This window comes from Prorops nasuta, unplaced genomic scaffold, assembly GCF_024137725.1.
Source record: "Prorops nasuta isolate Cenicafe-Biocafe unplaced genomic scaffold, Cenicafe_Pnas_1.2 PNAS00315, whole genome shotgun sequence".
Taxonomy (NCBI): domain Eukaryota; kingdom Metazoa; phylum Arthropoda; class Insecta; order Hymenoptera; family Bethylidae; genus Prorops; species Prorops nasuta.
The window spans coordinates 1-17,016 of record NW_027117111.1 but is presented as its reverse complement, the minus strand read 5'-3'; the positions used below and the strand labels follow the sequence as shown (position 1 = coordinate 17,016).

The 17,016-nt window shown below is 40.8% G+C and overlaps 1 protein-coding gene across 2 annotated transcripts in view; it reads right to left on the bottom strand.

The window, feature by feature from the left end:
* Window positions 1-17,001, bottom strand: part of LOC136785397 (voltage-dependent T-type calcium channel subunit alpha-1G-like) — a 34,512-nt gene extending 17,511 nt beyond the window's left edge. Inside the window, exon 1 of one of the 2 annotated variants that reach the window (XM_066746421.1) lies at window positions 15,710-17,001. In XM_066746421.1, coding sequence (XP_066602518.1) covers window positions 15,710-16,080 — 371 coding nt within the window. In that variant the 5' untranslated portion in view covers window positions 16,081-17,001. The remainder of the gene's footprint in view (window positions 1-15,709) is intronic. The other variant, XM_066746422.1, reaches the window with a different exon arrangement.
* Between the last annotated feature and the right edge of the window lie 15 nt (window positions 17,002-17,016).

Below are 17,016 nucleotides of genomic sequence, written 5' to 3'. Positions count from 1 at the left end.
AAATTATCCTTCATATTAATCATAAGTAAAGAAATTTATATAATATATATATATATATATATATATATATATAAAGTATGATTAAAACAGATATTTTTTAAATATAATTCAATGTTGGAATTATTGTAAAGACTCGAAAATTCTGAATCTTTTAATATTTGCAAAGTAAGGGGATTTAACGTGATTTATTGTGAAGTAACAATTATATATTGTTCTATTTTATAGAAGAGGTTGTTGATCAGTAACGCGTGACAACATCCCACGCGGAGCAACTGTCACGTCACGAAATGTCGATCAATGGGGCGCCACGCAACCTGCAATTTACGCGTATAATCTAGAAAATCGATCGCCGGTTGCCCAGTAACCATTACCTAAACATTAACACTCGCGCGTAATCGTCGCATCGCAGCCAAATCTCTTCCCTACTCTCAGTAGAAAAAGCCACAATTTTTCACGATAAGCAGCCATGGAATACCCTCCTGCATTTATTTTCTAGAAACTGCCAGCCTCGATGCAAAATGGGAAATATAGCTGGGGACGACCCAGTCGAATTATCCAACGAAATTATGCAACGATTAATAGGAAGCTTGCGTACCAATACCATAACAATAGAGTAAGAACGTGTAACGGTGTAATTACGTATATGCATATATGTACTATTACACATTGTCACTTTAATGTGTAGTATTGATGCACGGGAGGTTTATTATTGAATATTAAATTTAATCGATGAACGCAACGGACGAAAATACGACTGTTATAATAATAATGACGAAATATTGTAATAGAATAATAAAGAGGGGTGGGAGGCTAGAATGATAATAAGAACAGACTTGGGAAACGTTATTCGGAGGAGTTTTCTAAATTGAGGATTTGGTTGAAATTACAAACTGCAAATAGCGTGATTCCTGGTAGGACCTAGTAGCAAAGCAACGAGATAAAGTAATCCAGGAAGAAAAACCGTTCTAACGTGGTATCTTGGGAATACCAAGTTCTGGAAGAGCACTTGGGATTGGGGAAAAGAACGGGAATTCTTGAACGGTGGTGACTTGGAAAGGAAGATGAGAGATGGCGAGTGTATAAGAGAGGGGGATAAGAGTGGGCGGGAATAGCTATAAGTAAGTGAAAGAGGACAGGAAACAGGGGGTTAGGGTTGGCACGTTAGGGGGTCGCAGCCGCTTTATTATTCAACAGGTTACTTATTATGGTTACTTATTCTTCTCTTAGTCGGGGTAGGACTTTCACTTTTAACAAGAACGTGTCCTCATTCGGTTTTCATCAAGATCCAAACCTTAACCCACGCGATAATCTTTTTAACTCAACTCGCGTGGTGGCGCTACACGTCTGATTAATTTAACACTAATTACAAGATTGCTACGCTTATTAAACGGAGGAAATTATTCAATCTTGGAATTTTTTATGTTTAACATTTCATGGCCTGCGCGAAAACTTTGCGTGCTGGTACCTTTACAAATTGTTGTACAAGCCTTAAATTATACATGTGCGATCCTTGAACGTTTGATTTATTATAATAATACAACAAAATCCATGTAAATTTGACAAAATTCTTTATCGCGCACTGCATGGGAGCTCGTGGTCGATGATTCGTTGAATTTGAGAAAATAGAGTATGTGCTAATGCGATTTAGAGAGGGGGGAAATAGTTTAGGCAGTAGAAAAAGGATGGATATGGTAGGGGCAACGCAGTGGTAGCTATTTATACGGGTGTAAAGCGAAGGCCACGCACGATCGGTGAAAACGGACCAATCCATGAAGAAAATGGTGCAACTCGGTGTAAACAAGAGTATTCGAGCATTAGTTATTCCAAGTAGCTGTTCGACGCACTCGAAGTTTGAGAAGGCTCGAATGTTGAAGATCTTCTTGAATATTAAAGCACTTAATCGGTTGCATTATTCCATGATGCCAGATCAAAACCTTGACATTCGGATCAATCAAAGTTAAGCACAAATTTCGTAGTGTTAAGTTGATTTGTCTGAGTAGTAAACTCATAGTGGCGAAGTTCTGCAAGTTTTCGTCGATATTAAATATCGCTTTTCAGTAGAATAACTTGAACGAACAAAGTTAGACTGCAAAGTAGCACATATACATATATCATTAACCTTCCCTTTTTATATTTTCTTGGATATTATCAGAGATATTAACAGCAAGGTAAAGCTGCTCAAGACGTAGGTTCCATCGAGGAAAACATTTTGTAATATTTACAAAGAATAAAAAATAAGGGTACTGGAGAGGCAAGTACCATTGAAAAAAACAATTTGTAATATTTGTATAGAGAAAAATACAAAGGTAATAAAACCTGGACTGTAAAATAAAAGTTAATTGGCGAAATGAGAAAATGAGACAAAGTGTACATTAACTTGAGATATTCTTGCTATAGATTGGTTTTTTAAACGCGCTTGTTAAACAGACACCAGTTTCCTCAAGGTGTTCATAAACCACTGATTAATTTACACGGTTTTACATGTAGGGATAATAGGCTTATAGTCGGTAGAGGCTTTGATACACATTCATTAATGAATAGATATATATATAATCATAGTTAGAATTTGTAAAGACGAGCGAAAGGTACATTCAGTACCACTCGACTGTTCATAATAATTATATATACATATATACATAAATATTCATAGAAACACTCGAAAGGAAGAAAAATGGAAAAGTGAAGGAACAGAGTTATATCGCGCAGAGAAACTCTGAGAAGAATGAAATAGAGAAATGTGAAGTCAGAGGGAAAGGGGAAAACTTTTTTTCAGTGGCATTTACAAGCAGGAAAGCGAGAGAGAGAGAGAGAGAGAGAGAGGAAGTAGTCGAAGGGTTAATAAATCGATAGATTGCATTGTGTAAAAAGGACGAGAGTTTCTTTGGTGAGAGGGAAGATTTTCCGTGAAGGTTTTCCATCAAGATTTTTCGAGTGAGGAAGGTCGTAGCTAGACGGCGATTGGAACGTCGCGTTCTATCGGGCTGTGCCGTTGCATGGTGTGGTGTGACGTAACGTTGTAGAGGGTGGCGTAGCGCGCGGTGAGGGGCACCCAACCGATAAACCGCCACGGCCACTGACACTGCATTTTATTCTCCTTTATGGCCTTCCGGCGCCAAGTCGCCGTATTTCCCGACATAACCAACCCGAAATCCCCTTCCCTACAAACCACTCCACTATTTCCCGCAACCCTTTCCAATTCCTCCCTTTGCGCCTCCTCCCTGCCAATCCGGCTTTACAACTTTCTCTTGCCTCTCGATTCAACGTCTTCTACTTGAGATTTATGCCAAAGCTCCTTTTCCAACTACCTTATATTAATTAATGGTATATCTATAAACACAAAATGGAACTACATATAATCCTATAGTTACGATATTTATGAGTCGATTAAGTTTTCGACATAATCAACCCAAAATCCCCTTCCCTGCTAACCACTACACTGTTTCCCACAATCCCTTCCAATTCCTCTCTATGCATCCTCTTGGCCAATCCGGCTTTGCAACTTTCTCTTATACCTCTAAATTCAACGTCTTCTACTTCAGATTTGTGCTAGGGCTCCTTTCAAACTACGTTGGTGTTAATTAATAGTGTATCTATTAAACTATGGGACTAAATATTATCCTGTATAGAGTTATTATGTTGATCGGTCGATTAAATTTTCTTCAAAGTTCATTCCAGGGTTTTGTGCATAATGTTCGAAATGGCTTTCTACGATCATATGGGAGAAAGGATATTGTTGAAGGTGATTCTCGATGAATGAATTAATTTCTTGCGACGATGTTACAGGTGAGCTACCTGCAGCTCGATAGAAAAAGAGAAAGGTGGCGGGGAGGGGGGTAAGCTGATTGATTCCAATTTCCATTACCGTTAATGCTCCGCTGGGAAACATCCCCATAGCTTTTTCCGGTTCCTCGATTACGTTTTCGAACAGCAACAGCGGCAGAGTCGACCGATAAATTTCACCTGGAGTAGCACAGGTGGATCAAGGACGAGTTTCTGGGACGGTAGGTCATGTGAAAAATGAAACTTAATTTCTTGTAAACGAACATTCGTACAATCACTTGGATTTTCCGCTATTAGAGAAATTGTAAAAATACCGGAAAATACAGACCAACATTGTAGACAATTTTCAAGCGGAATATAACGAAATTGCGTTTGTTTTAGAGGACGGTTTAATTCAGCAAACTTTAATGGAAAAATCGTTCCTTTGTTTAATGATCGCGAGTATTGGTTCGGTCACGATGAGCAGGAAAATGATAATGTGAGGAAATTTCGCCTATCGACTTTTGTAGTTGGTATGCGTAGAGCGAATACTAAATTATATTTGCGATCATAATAGGATTATCCCTCGTATATCCGTTATGGATATTCCTCTGCTTATATTCGAATAATGCTAAATTCGAATTTTGTCTTTCCTCTGAAAAATGAGAATGAATCGGGCGGATCATTAACCCAGTCTGCCGTTCATTAAAAAAGGAACATAATTTCGTTGAATAAATAAGAAGGAGCCATAAATTGTAACGTGACGCGAAACATCAAAGCTCGGGAAATTACTTATCGTTTTAAAGAAGAGGAGAAAAAGAGCATTGGTTACCGACGAGTATTACGAGCTCTATACGTATATATAGCATATTCCAGTAAAGCTCTCGCGGATACGAAACTAAAATAGTTCGAAAGAGATTAAGGCAGAAAGCTATAAGAGGGCCGAGAAGAATAGAATGGGCGTAGGAAGAATGAAAAACATCTGCTTTGCATAAAATTCAGTTGCAAATTTTGACCAAGGCATAATAAGTAGGGAAATAACTGTTGATAAGTAGGAGTGATAAAGGGGAAAAAAAGGAGGTTTGAGAGTTTTCGTGACGGAAGCAAAGTAGCGAAGGTATAGGGAAACAGAGCGATCTCCGCTTAAGAAGTGCAGGATAGTGCGATGTGGATGATTATGGATAAACAGTCGGTGTGGTCCAGCCAGCTCTTGGGGGAGTACGAAGCGTGTCGTGGTTAAAAAGATAGCTAATAGTTGTAAAGAGGCAACAGGGGGTTGAAACTCTGGGAAAGGGACTCCTCTCTTGCGTTATCTACTTTCCACAAACGTGCAGAGTGGCCGATCAATAAAACGGCTGGCCTCGGCTCACTCTCCTCCGTGTGCAGCCTTATTCGTATCCCGTCGGATCCGATGCAAAGAAGACGCGGAAGGATCGCGAGAAATTTCAACCCTGAAGAATCCCAGCTCGCCAATTGGGATCGCAGGTATCCTCGGACCTTCGGAAGCATCAATTTCCCTCCCTCACCCTCTCTCCCCCTCCCTCGATCCTCCCAGACCTTATAACACACAGACGCGCCGTTATTGCAAATTGTTCGAATTTTTCCACCCACCATTCTTCTTTCATCTCGTTATTCCACGTTTCAATACCATTCGATAATTGTCCAGTATTGTCCACCTCCTCCCCACCCTACCCCCTTTCTCTCCCTCTCCCATTCATTACGAAATTATTATTCCACGAGTGTTCAAGCCCAACGCGTTTCATCGCCGAGCATTTCAACCAAATTCTCTTCCAGCTCGTTCCAGCTTCTTCATTAAAACTCGCTCGCAATTTCGCATTCAAAAATCTTTTCCGTTCCATTAATGAGTCATTTTGTTATGGTTTATTTTCACGGAACAGTGGATTCTTTCCTTGGCAGAAGCGTAGATTTGTTCGAATATCCGTATATGAAGAATGGAAGAATTTCGTTAATCGATTGCATCGTTTACAGCTTTGATTTCGGATTATTCGGGGGTTATCGAGGAAATTTTTATAAATACAAGATTTTATCTAGATTGCGGAGGACGCCCTTTTCTCTCTCTCACACATACACACACACACACACACATACGTGTTCTTCTTCATATTTCTTTTTAAAGCTCGAGAAGATTAGAATACCTCGTGTCGTCAAGATAAAATTGAAGCTTCGCATTGAGAAATCTGGGCGACCGATATACTCGTGCATCCTCTTAACATTAGTCGAGACACGAAGGACGGAATGAGGGAGAGGAAAAGAGAAGAATGAGTAAAAGAGGGATGGGTCTCACCAGGCGAATACTAATGTTTTATTCATGCTGGTCTGCAAACAAGCGGTTATCCAACGATAAAAAACTGACAAATAGGAAAATGTATTTAATACAATAAATCATCATATTCAATATTCAACCCATTTCCTTTCACATTTCTTCAAAACACATTTCTCATCCCACCAAACAAAACCTTTCAAACCTCCCTCATCCGTATTATTATATTCGTATATTCCAACAGTCAAGTAAATATTAGATTATTCCATACATATACAATCTTTCAAAAGATTTGCACATACTTATCTCGTACCATTTATCGGTAATATATTTTTGTGTAATTTATTGCTTTTCCGGTAAACAAGGGGGAAAAAGGTAGTGCTTGATTCATTATAGAGATGCGATAAAAATTTGTAAGATTATAGATTGCAGTTTGCATGGGAGTGTAAACCTACGGCAAAGCCTAATTAGTGATTTGACAGTGGTTTTGACGCGACCTGTAGCAATCAGTACGACAACGTGGTTAATTGGCAAAGGACTCGATGTTAGATTCACCGTCGATTAAGCGAGCACGCTAATAGGGAGCTCAAGCTCTTGTACAAATCTACCATCGATTAGGCAAGTCCGAGTGAACCCTTCAATTATCGAATACTGCCGTTCTGGCACCTATTAATTGTCAAGATACGGTTTTCCTTAATTACATTACTATCATTCGTATGTGATTTTCATGATTCTCGTCGCATCGATCCTACTCCGAAACTCATCAAAAACCCGTCTCCCCTTCCACCGAGAATCTCCTGAAAGATAAACAGGAAGAGTATCAAGTTTCCTCGACAACCATATATTCCAGCGTCAATTTTCCAAAATCGTGTCCATTAGCTAGCTAGCTCGATTATTTCGCCAAATTTAACGTCCCACTAATTATCCTCAAATATCACATGCTCAAATGCTTCACGATGAAATTCGCGATTTCACTGAATCTACGTATAACGTACGTAACTAGCTTCTATTCCGCATGTAGACGAAAGCTGCTCGGATTAACGTCAAAAATTGCCAGGTAGAACTTGTCCGAAAGTACAGAAAGTACATTTGCAATTAGTAATTAACTTTTATTCGAATATCACCAATTCTATAATTGTATATATGTAGATTGTAGCAGAATTATTACTCAACTTTCCAACAATTATTAGTTTTTAGTAATGAGATTTACATCGTAACTAAAAGAGCAGGTCAAGGCAGGGTGCGCGAAGGTTTCAAAGAGCACGATTGAAAAGCTTGAATGAAATTTTTCTTCAAGTAGAAATTCTTCTTTGGTGCTTGAAAGATTGTTGGTTTAAAAATTCCATCAGGCCTTTTAAAGAATGTTTGCTTGATGGTTTATGCGAATGGGGAGACTGAGAAAATATTTGGTTGGAATATTTTACCAGGATTTGGTATAGTATATTAGAATAGTTGATGGGCATACGTGCAAGTGTGATGATTGATAGGGTGATGGAACAGCATTGGCTACTTTATAGGGGATGGTAAGTTGTGTATTAGAGGTTGGGAGGGGGGGGGCGGGGTGATGTACGAAGTTGAATCGGATATTTTTCTCAGGAATAGAAGGAAGAGGTATGGATTAAAGGCTTATCGCAAGAGCAGACCAGACTAGTGGTAATCTCTACGCAATATCCAACGCGTGCGATAGAAGATGAAGAAAAATGGCACTCGTAAAAGTATAGTGCAGAGAGAGAGAGAGGGCAGGCGCCATTTGGATTCTCGCTTATCTCATGCTCCATTTACAGATCTCGCACGCGCTCAACGTATGTTTTCTCAACGAGCCTTTCCACCGCCAGATGTGCTTTGCTTTGCTCCGATACACCGACACGTACAACTCGAGCTGCTCCTACTTTTTACCTTCTCTTATTCCTCCCTCTTTTCCGTTTCTCTCTTTTTTTTTCTTCTTCTTCTTTCTTGCTCAAGCACACACATCGATGGACGCTGACACTGTATAGCTTTAAACCGATTTTATATATTTCGTCCCATATAACCACGCTCTTCTAACCGACAATAATGGCAACTAATAATATCTGCTGTGAGGCAAAAATAAAAGCCCATCTCACCCTACATACTCATTATTTAAATATTTCAATCAATAGTTAAGCATGCTTCTATAATAATTATTATCTCTTCGATAATAAAACCTCCTGTCAAAGCTCTTTCCTCCAATTTGTGAGAAAAGAATTGTTTATCACAGTTATATAGAATAAAATTTCCTCGGGGAGAATAACGAGGGAAATTTTCATCCCCCTCTAGCTTAGACAATAAGAATATTTTCTTACCGATGTAACATGCACATCAGTATTGCGATAGGTTGGGCTTTACTTTCAAAGAGATAACGGTCGAATTCGTCCTTCATAATTTTAATCGACAATCAAGTTTTCCTTCAATTTCCTATCATTTTTTATTCCATCGCCTATATTATGGAAAAACATAAATATTTTACTCGCTCGTAGCGCAGTGTTGTCCAATAGATTATAATTGAATTTTCACGATGATTTTAGTGGACTGGTCGTTCGCTTCATGAATTTTGTTTATTTTGCAATCATTAGTAGAATGAAAATACGCAATTAAACTGTGTGAAACTCTTCTCACGTTGCTATAATTACAACAGACCAGAACCTGTTTGCTGGGTTCTCTTCGTGAATTACGTATATGTATATGGGAACACGCGTGCAACCCTTTAAAAATCTCTAATTACGACACGACTAGAAATTTGTCCACCTCTGTGTTTGGCATTAAAATATTCGTGAGTCTGTGCACATACGTGTACACATGTTTACAGTATAACTGTGTACTTGATACTTTTAAGCACATACACAAAACACACATTTCTATAAATACCAATTTGTATAACTTCTATATGAATTATTATTGTGTTAATTATTTGAGCTTTTTCCAATAATTCAATCCATCTCAATCGCGTACTAAACTTTTGATACTGTGCACTCTAATATCTCGCTTTCGAATCGCCTGATATAGTTTTTCGGAGCACCCTGTATAGCAACAAACTATCGATGCATCGGGGTGTACAATTTATCGATGAGTGCGAGTTCAATACGTACGTTTTATATTCCAAGTCGATATATGGATTTAATGTTTTTATCGTGTGGTACGTGTTGAAAATTGTATATCAGCGCGTGTGTTTGGTATTCCCTATAGCTATACGTCTGTTTAATATTTTCGGTCCCGACGTGCATGCGCATTTATGCGTGTGTGTTCTAAATTGTACTTCATATATATATATATATATATATATAGTATGTATTATATTTTCCACATCAGGAAACATATAGCAAGATCCATGTGTGCCCCGAGAAACATGCATCGCGGTGTGTGTTTGACTTTACACACTGACGTATATGCGCGTGTAATTGTGTAACACGTGTGCCCATAGTTCCCGTTCATGTATTTGTCAGTAAATCTCTTTCGACGCGTGCGCATAGACGCGTAGGAAATTCTTGGTTGGTAATGCGCGTGTATTGAAAGCTTTATGTACGTGTCGCTGAGAGTTTCGAACGTTAAACATTCCCTGGCAATATTTTTACTTTTTCTTCTTCGCGGAAGAAAGTTCCGCTACACTATTTTTAAATCTTGTTAGTGGGATTAAAAGCTGCTTAATTCGAGACTTCTTATTGGTAGAAGAATCCGGTGACCTTTTACAGTTTACTCGATAGAACTACGAGAGAAATTTTAGAATATTAACAAACTTTCAATCAAGCTCTAAATTTAGAAATGTTGCAGAAAGTTTTTGTTCGGAGTCATGCAAAATATGCGAAATTTTTGAATTGGCAATAATGGAGCGTACACGATGCATATATATATATATGTATCGCATGAGATTTTGTTACAGGCCGTCAGCTGTGTCAGATGGGTGGAGAATTGGGTGTGCGTGTGTATTGGTTCGGTGTGGAGAAGGGTGGAAGTGCGGGGGGGGGGGGGGCAAAACAAACGGAAGTGACGGGAAATAAGTAACGGAGCATCGATCGCAAAAATTCTGGATTTGGACAGGATCGGCTGGAAAAGCGGGCAGACCTAAATCACCCGGATCCACCCTCATATTCCACCCTCGTGTTTGCTCCCGACTACCTCGGCTTTCAACCTCGAATCCCTTACCATCATCATCGACGACACTTAATCATTCCCGCTTTCGACGAGACTCGGCCCGAATACGAATTTCCTCATAGCGCCAGCAAGCCTAATCATTTCGTGAAAACTCATGCAGCTGCTGTCCAAAAGGGCAAATTTTAATTTTCCCTTATTACTCGTTCCAACTATCGCGAATTCGTCATTCGCAAACATTGCTCGGGGCCGATCGATAAATTAAATTCGCATTAAAGAACGAACGAACGAGTGGAGTCTAACAATGAGAATATGGCGAATGGCGGATAACGGATGCTAACTCGAGAGAGAACATTTTGACACAACGACGACGATTATCGATATTTCTCATCGATCAAACGTACCGTACAATTTCTTCCCTTGCAAGAACTTCGTGTCTTGAAGAATATTGATTTTACGATGCTCCTGTCCAATTATTGCGCATCGAATTCATTGGTCGACTCTTGTTTCATTTCAGTCATGTTACTACACTGTATATGTATTATGTGTGCATGTAGCGCATTATATGATATAACGTCAGTTACGGTCAGGGACATTTCTTCCAGATTCCATTAAACATTCTACCAAGTTTTATAAATTTCTTGAAAAACTTCGATGGCTATTTAATTTTCTTTACACTGTCTTTTTTTATCGTCGTTGGTTAGAAGCAGATATAATTTTACCGTATTCTATATACCCAGTGATATAAATTAGAATAGAACGAAGCGTCAGAAAAGGAAATAACGATGTTACAGGGATCGAATGTTTTATTGTTATCGGCTGTCTCGCTTTAACCAGGCCAGGATTATAAAATACTTCTAGTGCTTCCTGTTTCCCCCCTTTACCCTCTCTTTTTCTATTTTCTAAATGATCAGAAACGATATTAAAAGTTTGCTCCATTAGGAAAGTAAGTTCCGTATCAAGTGGATTGTAGAATAAACAGTAGATATACCTATACTCGTGTAAGTACGTATACTCGCAGCTTCGCTAGAAAATGCATCATTCCGTCTTTCTCTATACTGTTCCTTTCAATTCTCTGTTCCGTTCATTATCTACTTGGAGCACGCAACTCCGCGCACGATCGAATCAATCTTTATTGATTTTCTCGTTAATTGTTAACTTAAAAATACATGCGAAAAATCTATACAGCGGAAAATCAGAAAACTATTTTTAATTTCCCCGAGGAGCGCGTTGATATACCATACAGCACGAAAAAACAAACTGCTGCAAAACTTGTGCTTTGCATTATACACTCATGAATATTGAAAACCTAAATTTCCAGGACCATCATTACCCTGTTGCAATATTTTCTGCGAGTAGGATTACAGAAATGAAAATTTCCATAGAAATTAGGAACCTGCTAATTTTGGGAGTTTTCCTGCGAGAGCTGGATAAGAGAAAAAGAAACAATTGAGCTTCGTGCTCGGATAAACTATATTTATTCAGGAACAATGAGATTTGGAGGAATAAATCTGGAGGAAAACAGTGAAAGAGTTGGAGAATAAAGAAAGTAGGGTAGGGGGTGTAGCGAAAGATTAGAAATTTACGTGAGTATATTTACGTGCATTGCACTTGCAAGAAAATGATTTATAACGAAGAGAGTGTGTATAATATATATAGTAATTATACGAGAAGGTGTGAATCTAGGCCTATCACACCCCGGGATAGCATCCCTGCAACAGGAACGATCGATTTCCTCATCTATGCAGGCCTACCCGTTTGCATCCCCTACAAACCTTTGGCTTTTTTCTCTGCTCCACGGTAAGAGAGACATGCATGTAGCCTTTTCTCGGTCGCTCGTTTACGCGACGCTTAATAGACAATCAGCCGTATAGGCGGCGCCCTGCAAATTGTTTCGATCGACTTCCGGTACTCTCGACCAGTCAAGATTGCCTCGTTTCCACCCCCAAGCTTCCCACTACCCCTTTATCTCCACCCTGCCTCTTCTCATCATTGCACACACCTGTGCACCCATCACCATTGCAGGCCCCACTGCACTCGTGTGAGTGTTGGGAAAACGTGGCTCTATACGCGAGCTATACTTCACTATTTTTATTCCTTCTATACATTAGTATATATATCGCGAGCACGTGCCTCGGATCTCATTATTTCTCACCGAACCATCGCCCCAATCAAGCCTACCTACTACCAATTACTCCCATTTTATAGGAAATCGCAAAGCTAATCGCTCGTTATTTCGTCAAAAACTACTCCACACAACACTGTACAATTAACTCTGATTAGACCCCCCCCCCCTCTTTTCTCTCTCTCTCTCTCTCTCTCTCTCTTTGTCTATCTATTCTCGATCACGTACGATACTTTTGACCCAAAATGACGCAAGTAAATTATCGATACTATCTTTGATAATTATATATATATATATATATATAGCAGAGCAGTCTAATATCTGGCGCGACTGCATAGCTTTAATATATGTAAAACGCGACGCTCCTGAAACTGAATATTTTCGTGGTACGTGCTTCTCCATATTTTATGACAGCGCTTCAAGATTTCGTAAAGCAAAAGAAAGAAAATTCTCTACATGAATGGACGAAATCACGCTTGCCATTTTCCATGCGGAAGAAAATGTTCATTTATGCTCGATTGAACAAAAATACAAGAGACAAGAGTAAAAGAGAAAGTTTTGTTTTATAATGAAATTAATCATTCGGCTCGATTGCCTATTGAAGACTGCTCTTTCGCTACCTCTTAACTAGTATAATGAATTTTATTGATACGTCTCGTGTATATCGATCTTCCAACGTGCTATATACCGTCAATCGAATCCTTTTAACGAATGTTATTCGTCGGAATAGTACGAAAATAATGGCTCTCTGCCGCGACTACCACGAATTAGTCTCGAAGGATCTAATGAATTTCTCGCTGCTATCTTGGAATACACCGATCGATGCTTCGAGTTGGACCAATCGAGAACGCGGATAGGGGAGCCAAATGAGTAAAGGGGAAAAAAGAAGAAGAAGATGAAGAAAGAGAAAAGGAGGGAAGAAGGGGGTGAATCGGGTAGGATTGCGACAAGGCCGTTTTCGAGTCCATTGTTCGTAGTCGCACAATGACCGGCTTTCTCTTGGTAGCCGCGCGCCGACTAAACTTTGCCCGACCCAATCGTGCTCGTGGCGCGGCGCACCACACCACGCAATTTCCCCAGGCACCTTTTTCCCCTCCAACGAGCTGCTGCTGCTGCTTCTTGGCTTGGCCGAGAGAGAGAGAGAGAGAGAGAGAAGAGACGAAGAGGGAAGAGCCAAGGCAACTGGCAAAGTAGGCCGCGCTAGGACACGCGAGAACCCACAGGAGAGAAAGAGCTTTTTCGAATCCGAATGGCAAAGTAGGCCGGAAATAAGCGCGCAACATCTAACAGTCTCAGCTCGCGCCAATCAGATAAAACCTGCGACGCACGCACGCGACAATAACCAGACAATCGAGCCTAATATATATATGTATACATAAAGGACGAGGCGAAATATTCCTCAATGCCTATTATAGATAAGAATTATACCTATAGCTATGCTCCACACAAACGCGCGAAGAGAAAGGATGAAGATTGCGAAACCACCACCAAGCACCCTAGGGGAGCCAACTCACGCTCTGTCTATGGGTACCCTAGCTGCCAAAAAGGCAGAGAAGAGTTTCAGAATTCATTACGAGATAAGGTTATCGAAAACAAAGTGCGAGAGCAAATGAGATATCACGGGGGAAAGCCACGGGTCGCTCTTTAAATACTGCCAGGATGATTTCATAAATCAAGCAGGAACGAAAGGTGGTTGAAGATAAAAATGCGACGAGACACGCGAGACTTGCTTGCACGCGACTGTAAGGCAACGTGTAAAAATGGAAAACGGAACGAGAATAAATCCGTGCGTGAGTCATGACGTATAATAATGAATGACCGAGAGATAAACGTGACGAATGGCGAGCTGAGCGATCCTGACTGTCTAAATATGCACGTAATCGTTGCCAGTCACCGTGAAATTAAAATCGTTCCTGCGATAAAATTTCATCCAGAGGATACGTACGCGCTAACGGAACTTTAATAGTGCGATAATCCACTTGAACTATGCGACGAGTTGCTGGAATAAGGAAGAGCTACCTTCGAACGTCGAAGGATATAAACCGAAGATCGCGAAGAAGGGCCGAGGGATATAAATATTTTAGCGAAAACGTTGGAAAATACTGGAGAGGAAATTCGAGAGCGAAAAATCAGAGCTTTAACTATGCAAGAAGCTGACGGAATAAGCGAAGCGTCCAGTCGGGAATGTTTAAAGATTAGACGTTCGAAACAAGTTGGAGGGTGAACAATACGTATAGCTGATACGGTCGCTGAAGAATCAGAGGGAAGCAGGCTGATGCAATGGAACGTAGCAGATATGAGAAACGACACAATACCTTGATAAGACTGGCTGCTGACTGAAATCGTTGGATTACTTGTGTATGTGTATGTGTATGTGTAAACCGGTGTAGTATATTGGAAAAATAAGAAAAGCAAGCAAGCAAGCGAGAGAGAGAGAGAGAGAGAGAGAGAGAGAGAGAGACAGAGAAACTCCTTGGGTCGTGAAATTGCAAAAGGTTCGAGAATAAGCGAGCCAGTAAATTTGTGAAATGATTTAGTCGAGGAACGATTATACGATGAATTATTTGAGGCGTATTTCAGGAAATTCGGACCAGATGTAAAATTTATCGGGCACAAAAGAAGATAACGGCGTCTCAAATTTGATAAGTGAAAGTACTTGGAGATATATCGAGGGAGAAAGCAGCGCTGCGAAATAATTTACTCGTTATTCTGTTTGGAGCTTTTCATGCGAAACTCGGGAATACGTTTGCAGGTGGGTCAATCAATGACCTATTTAGCCAAGACTAGCTGAAACTAGTTTCATTGCGAAAGCTGCGGGAAGGATCGGACAATAGCGTCATTATACCTCGCCAAAAAGCATCCATCATTGAATCTCTGCGCAAAATTATAAAATCGCTTTTTAATTGATAACGACGAGAGTCTGTACCAAAAAACAGAATTGATTTTCTTCCCGAATTTTCACTCAGCAAAAATTTCGTCATTTGTTCCCACATTTTCTCGTTTACTCAATCCCAATTATCGAAGAAACTTGGAAATCATTAATTGAAATCAACGGTAATCGATATCAATATTCTCCAGGACTACGAGTTTCCAAATTTAAGACTTTTTGCAAGGATTTACCAACATTGGCACATCGACAAGAAATCTGGTTATTCACTTTAGCACTCATTAACAACTACAATCTACACTTGGTTTGCGCTCCTATCAAAAGGTATCGTGAAAAGGGACGAAGCATTTTCAGCGTGTGAAAGAACACTTCGTGCGAGAGAATAAACAGAGTCAACGATTGCAACAACAAAAAAAGTATAATCCTTCAGTAATTAATTTTGAGTTAATGAAAAAATGGGCGAAAAGAATTTTTGTCATTTTTTGAAGTTGTATATATATAAAGACCGATTGAAAAGAAACGCGGAAAGAAAAAAATGTGCATTAGAAAAGGATATGGATTAGTGATGAGGGCGAGACACCAGTTGCGCGGCCGAGTGGTTTGCTCGAGGTAACGCAGAGCAATGGGCACGAAGCCTGGATAAGGTAGCTTATCTCCTTGTTCGTCGTCCTCGCGATCCTCGTCGTCCTCGTCATCCTCCTCGTCATCCTCGTCGTCCTCTTCGTCGTCGTCGTCCTCATCCCTGTCATCGCGGATGACTCGGCGATTGATCGCTGCTGCACCATCCTCGTCCTCCTCGTCATCCTCAAGGTCACTCAATTGGGCCACATCGCTGTCGGAGCCCTGCTCACCACCCCCGTTACATCCGCCTCCGCTGACCTTGGCGGCCGAGCGGTACCGATACCTCTGAGGATAGTGCAAGGACATCTTCCACAAGGGATCTTCTCACTCGAGGCCTCCTTATCACCAACTACCGAAAGACTCTATTCTCATGAGAACTGTTCAACGATCCGAATGCCCGATAAAAACGACCAATCATCGGATATGATTCTGCTCCCTTGGGTTCCCCAATCACTCTACAGTATATTTGCCTCGCAAATCATCGTAACAGTATTATCAACAGTATTAACAATATTCACAAGATCTGTCGTAATATGTTTCGACAGCAAGGAATCTTTTAAGCTCGTGAAAGAATGTCTTAGTCGTTTCTCCTGTTTTGCTACAGGATAGCCCTTCGAAACTCGATATCCTCCTCGGTGTTCGAAGCGTGCTGTCTCGACCAGGCTTTCTTGCCTGGTGAGAAATGCGGCAGTGACAAAAAGCAGAGCTTTCGTTCGTGGGAGTAACGTGGCTGGGCTGCGCGCGTGTATGGGTATATGTGTATGTGTGTGACTTTAGAAAAATAAGGGCAATCGCGCTGGGAGCCGACGGGTACGCCGCGACTCCTGTCGACGGTGCTCAACTGGCAATATCGTCGGGTAACGGCAGCGGCGGCGGCGTGTCAGGAGGCAGGAGCATCCGACAGCTGTCGATTGACTCATTGCAATTCCATCAGGTTTGCTCGATCATCGCACTCGTAGCAGTCCTCGTTCGAAAGCGGACGATGCTCCTTCGGAGGCAACTGGTAGTTGCTGCGCCGGATGATGAGGTTCGATCGAGTTGGCCGCAGTCTTCTCAGATTCGGCGCTTGTTTCCGGTGGAGGGTGGTCGAAGGAGAGGATGACGCGCGACGTAGGAGAGGATATTTGAGAGGAGGATGGAGAAAGGAGAAATGTAAGTAGAGGGAGAGAGAGAGAGAGAGTAGCAGGGGGTTGGCCTGGCTCGGCTGGGTTGTCGAGCAGGTGCCAGGTTGGGTGCCCTGCC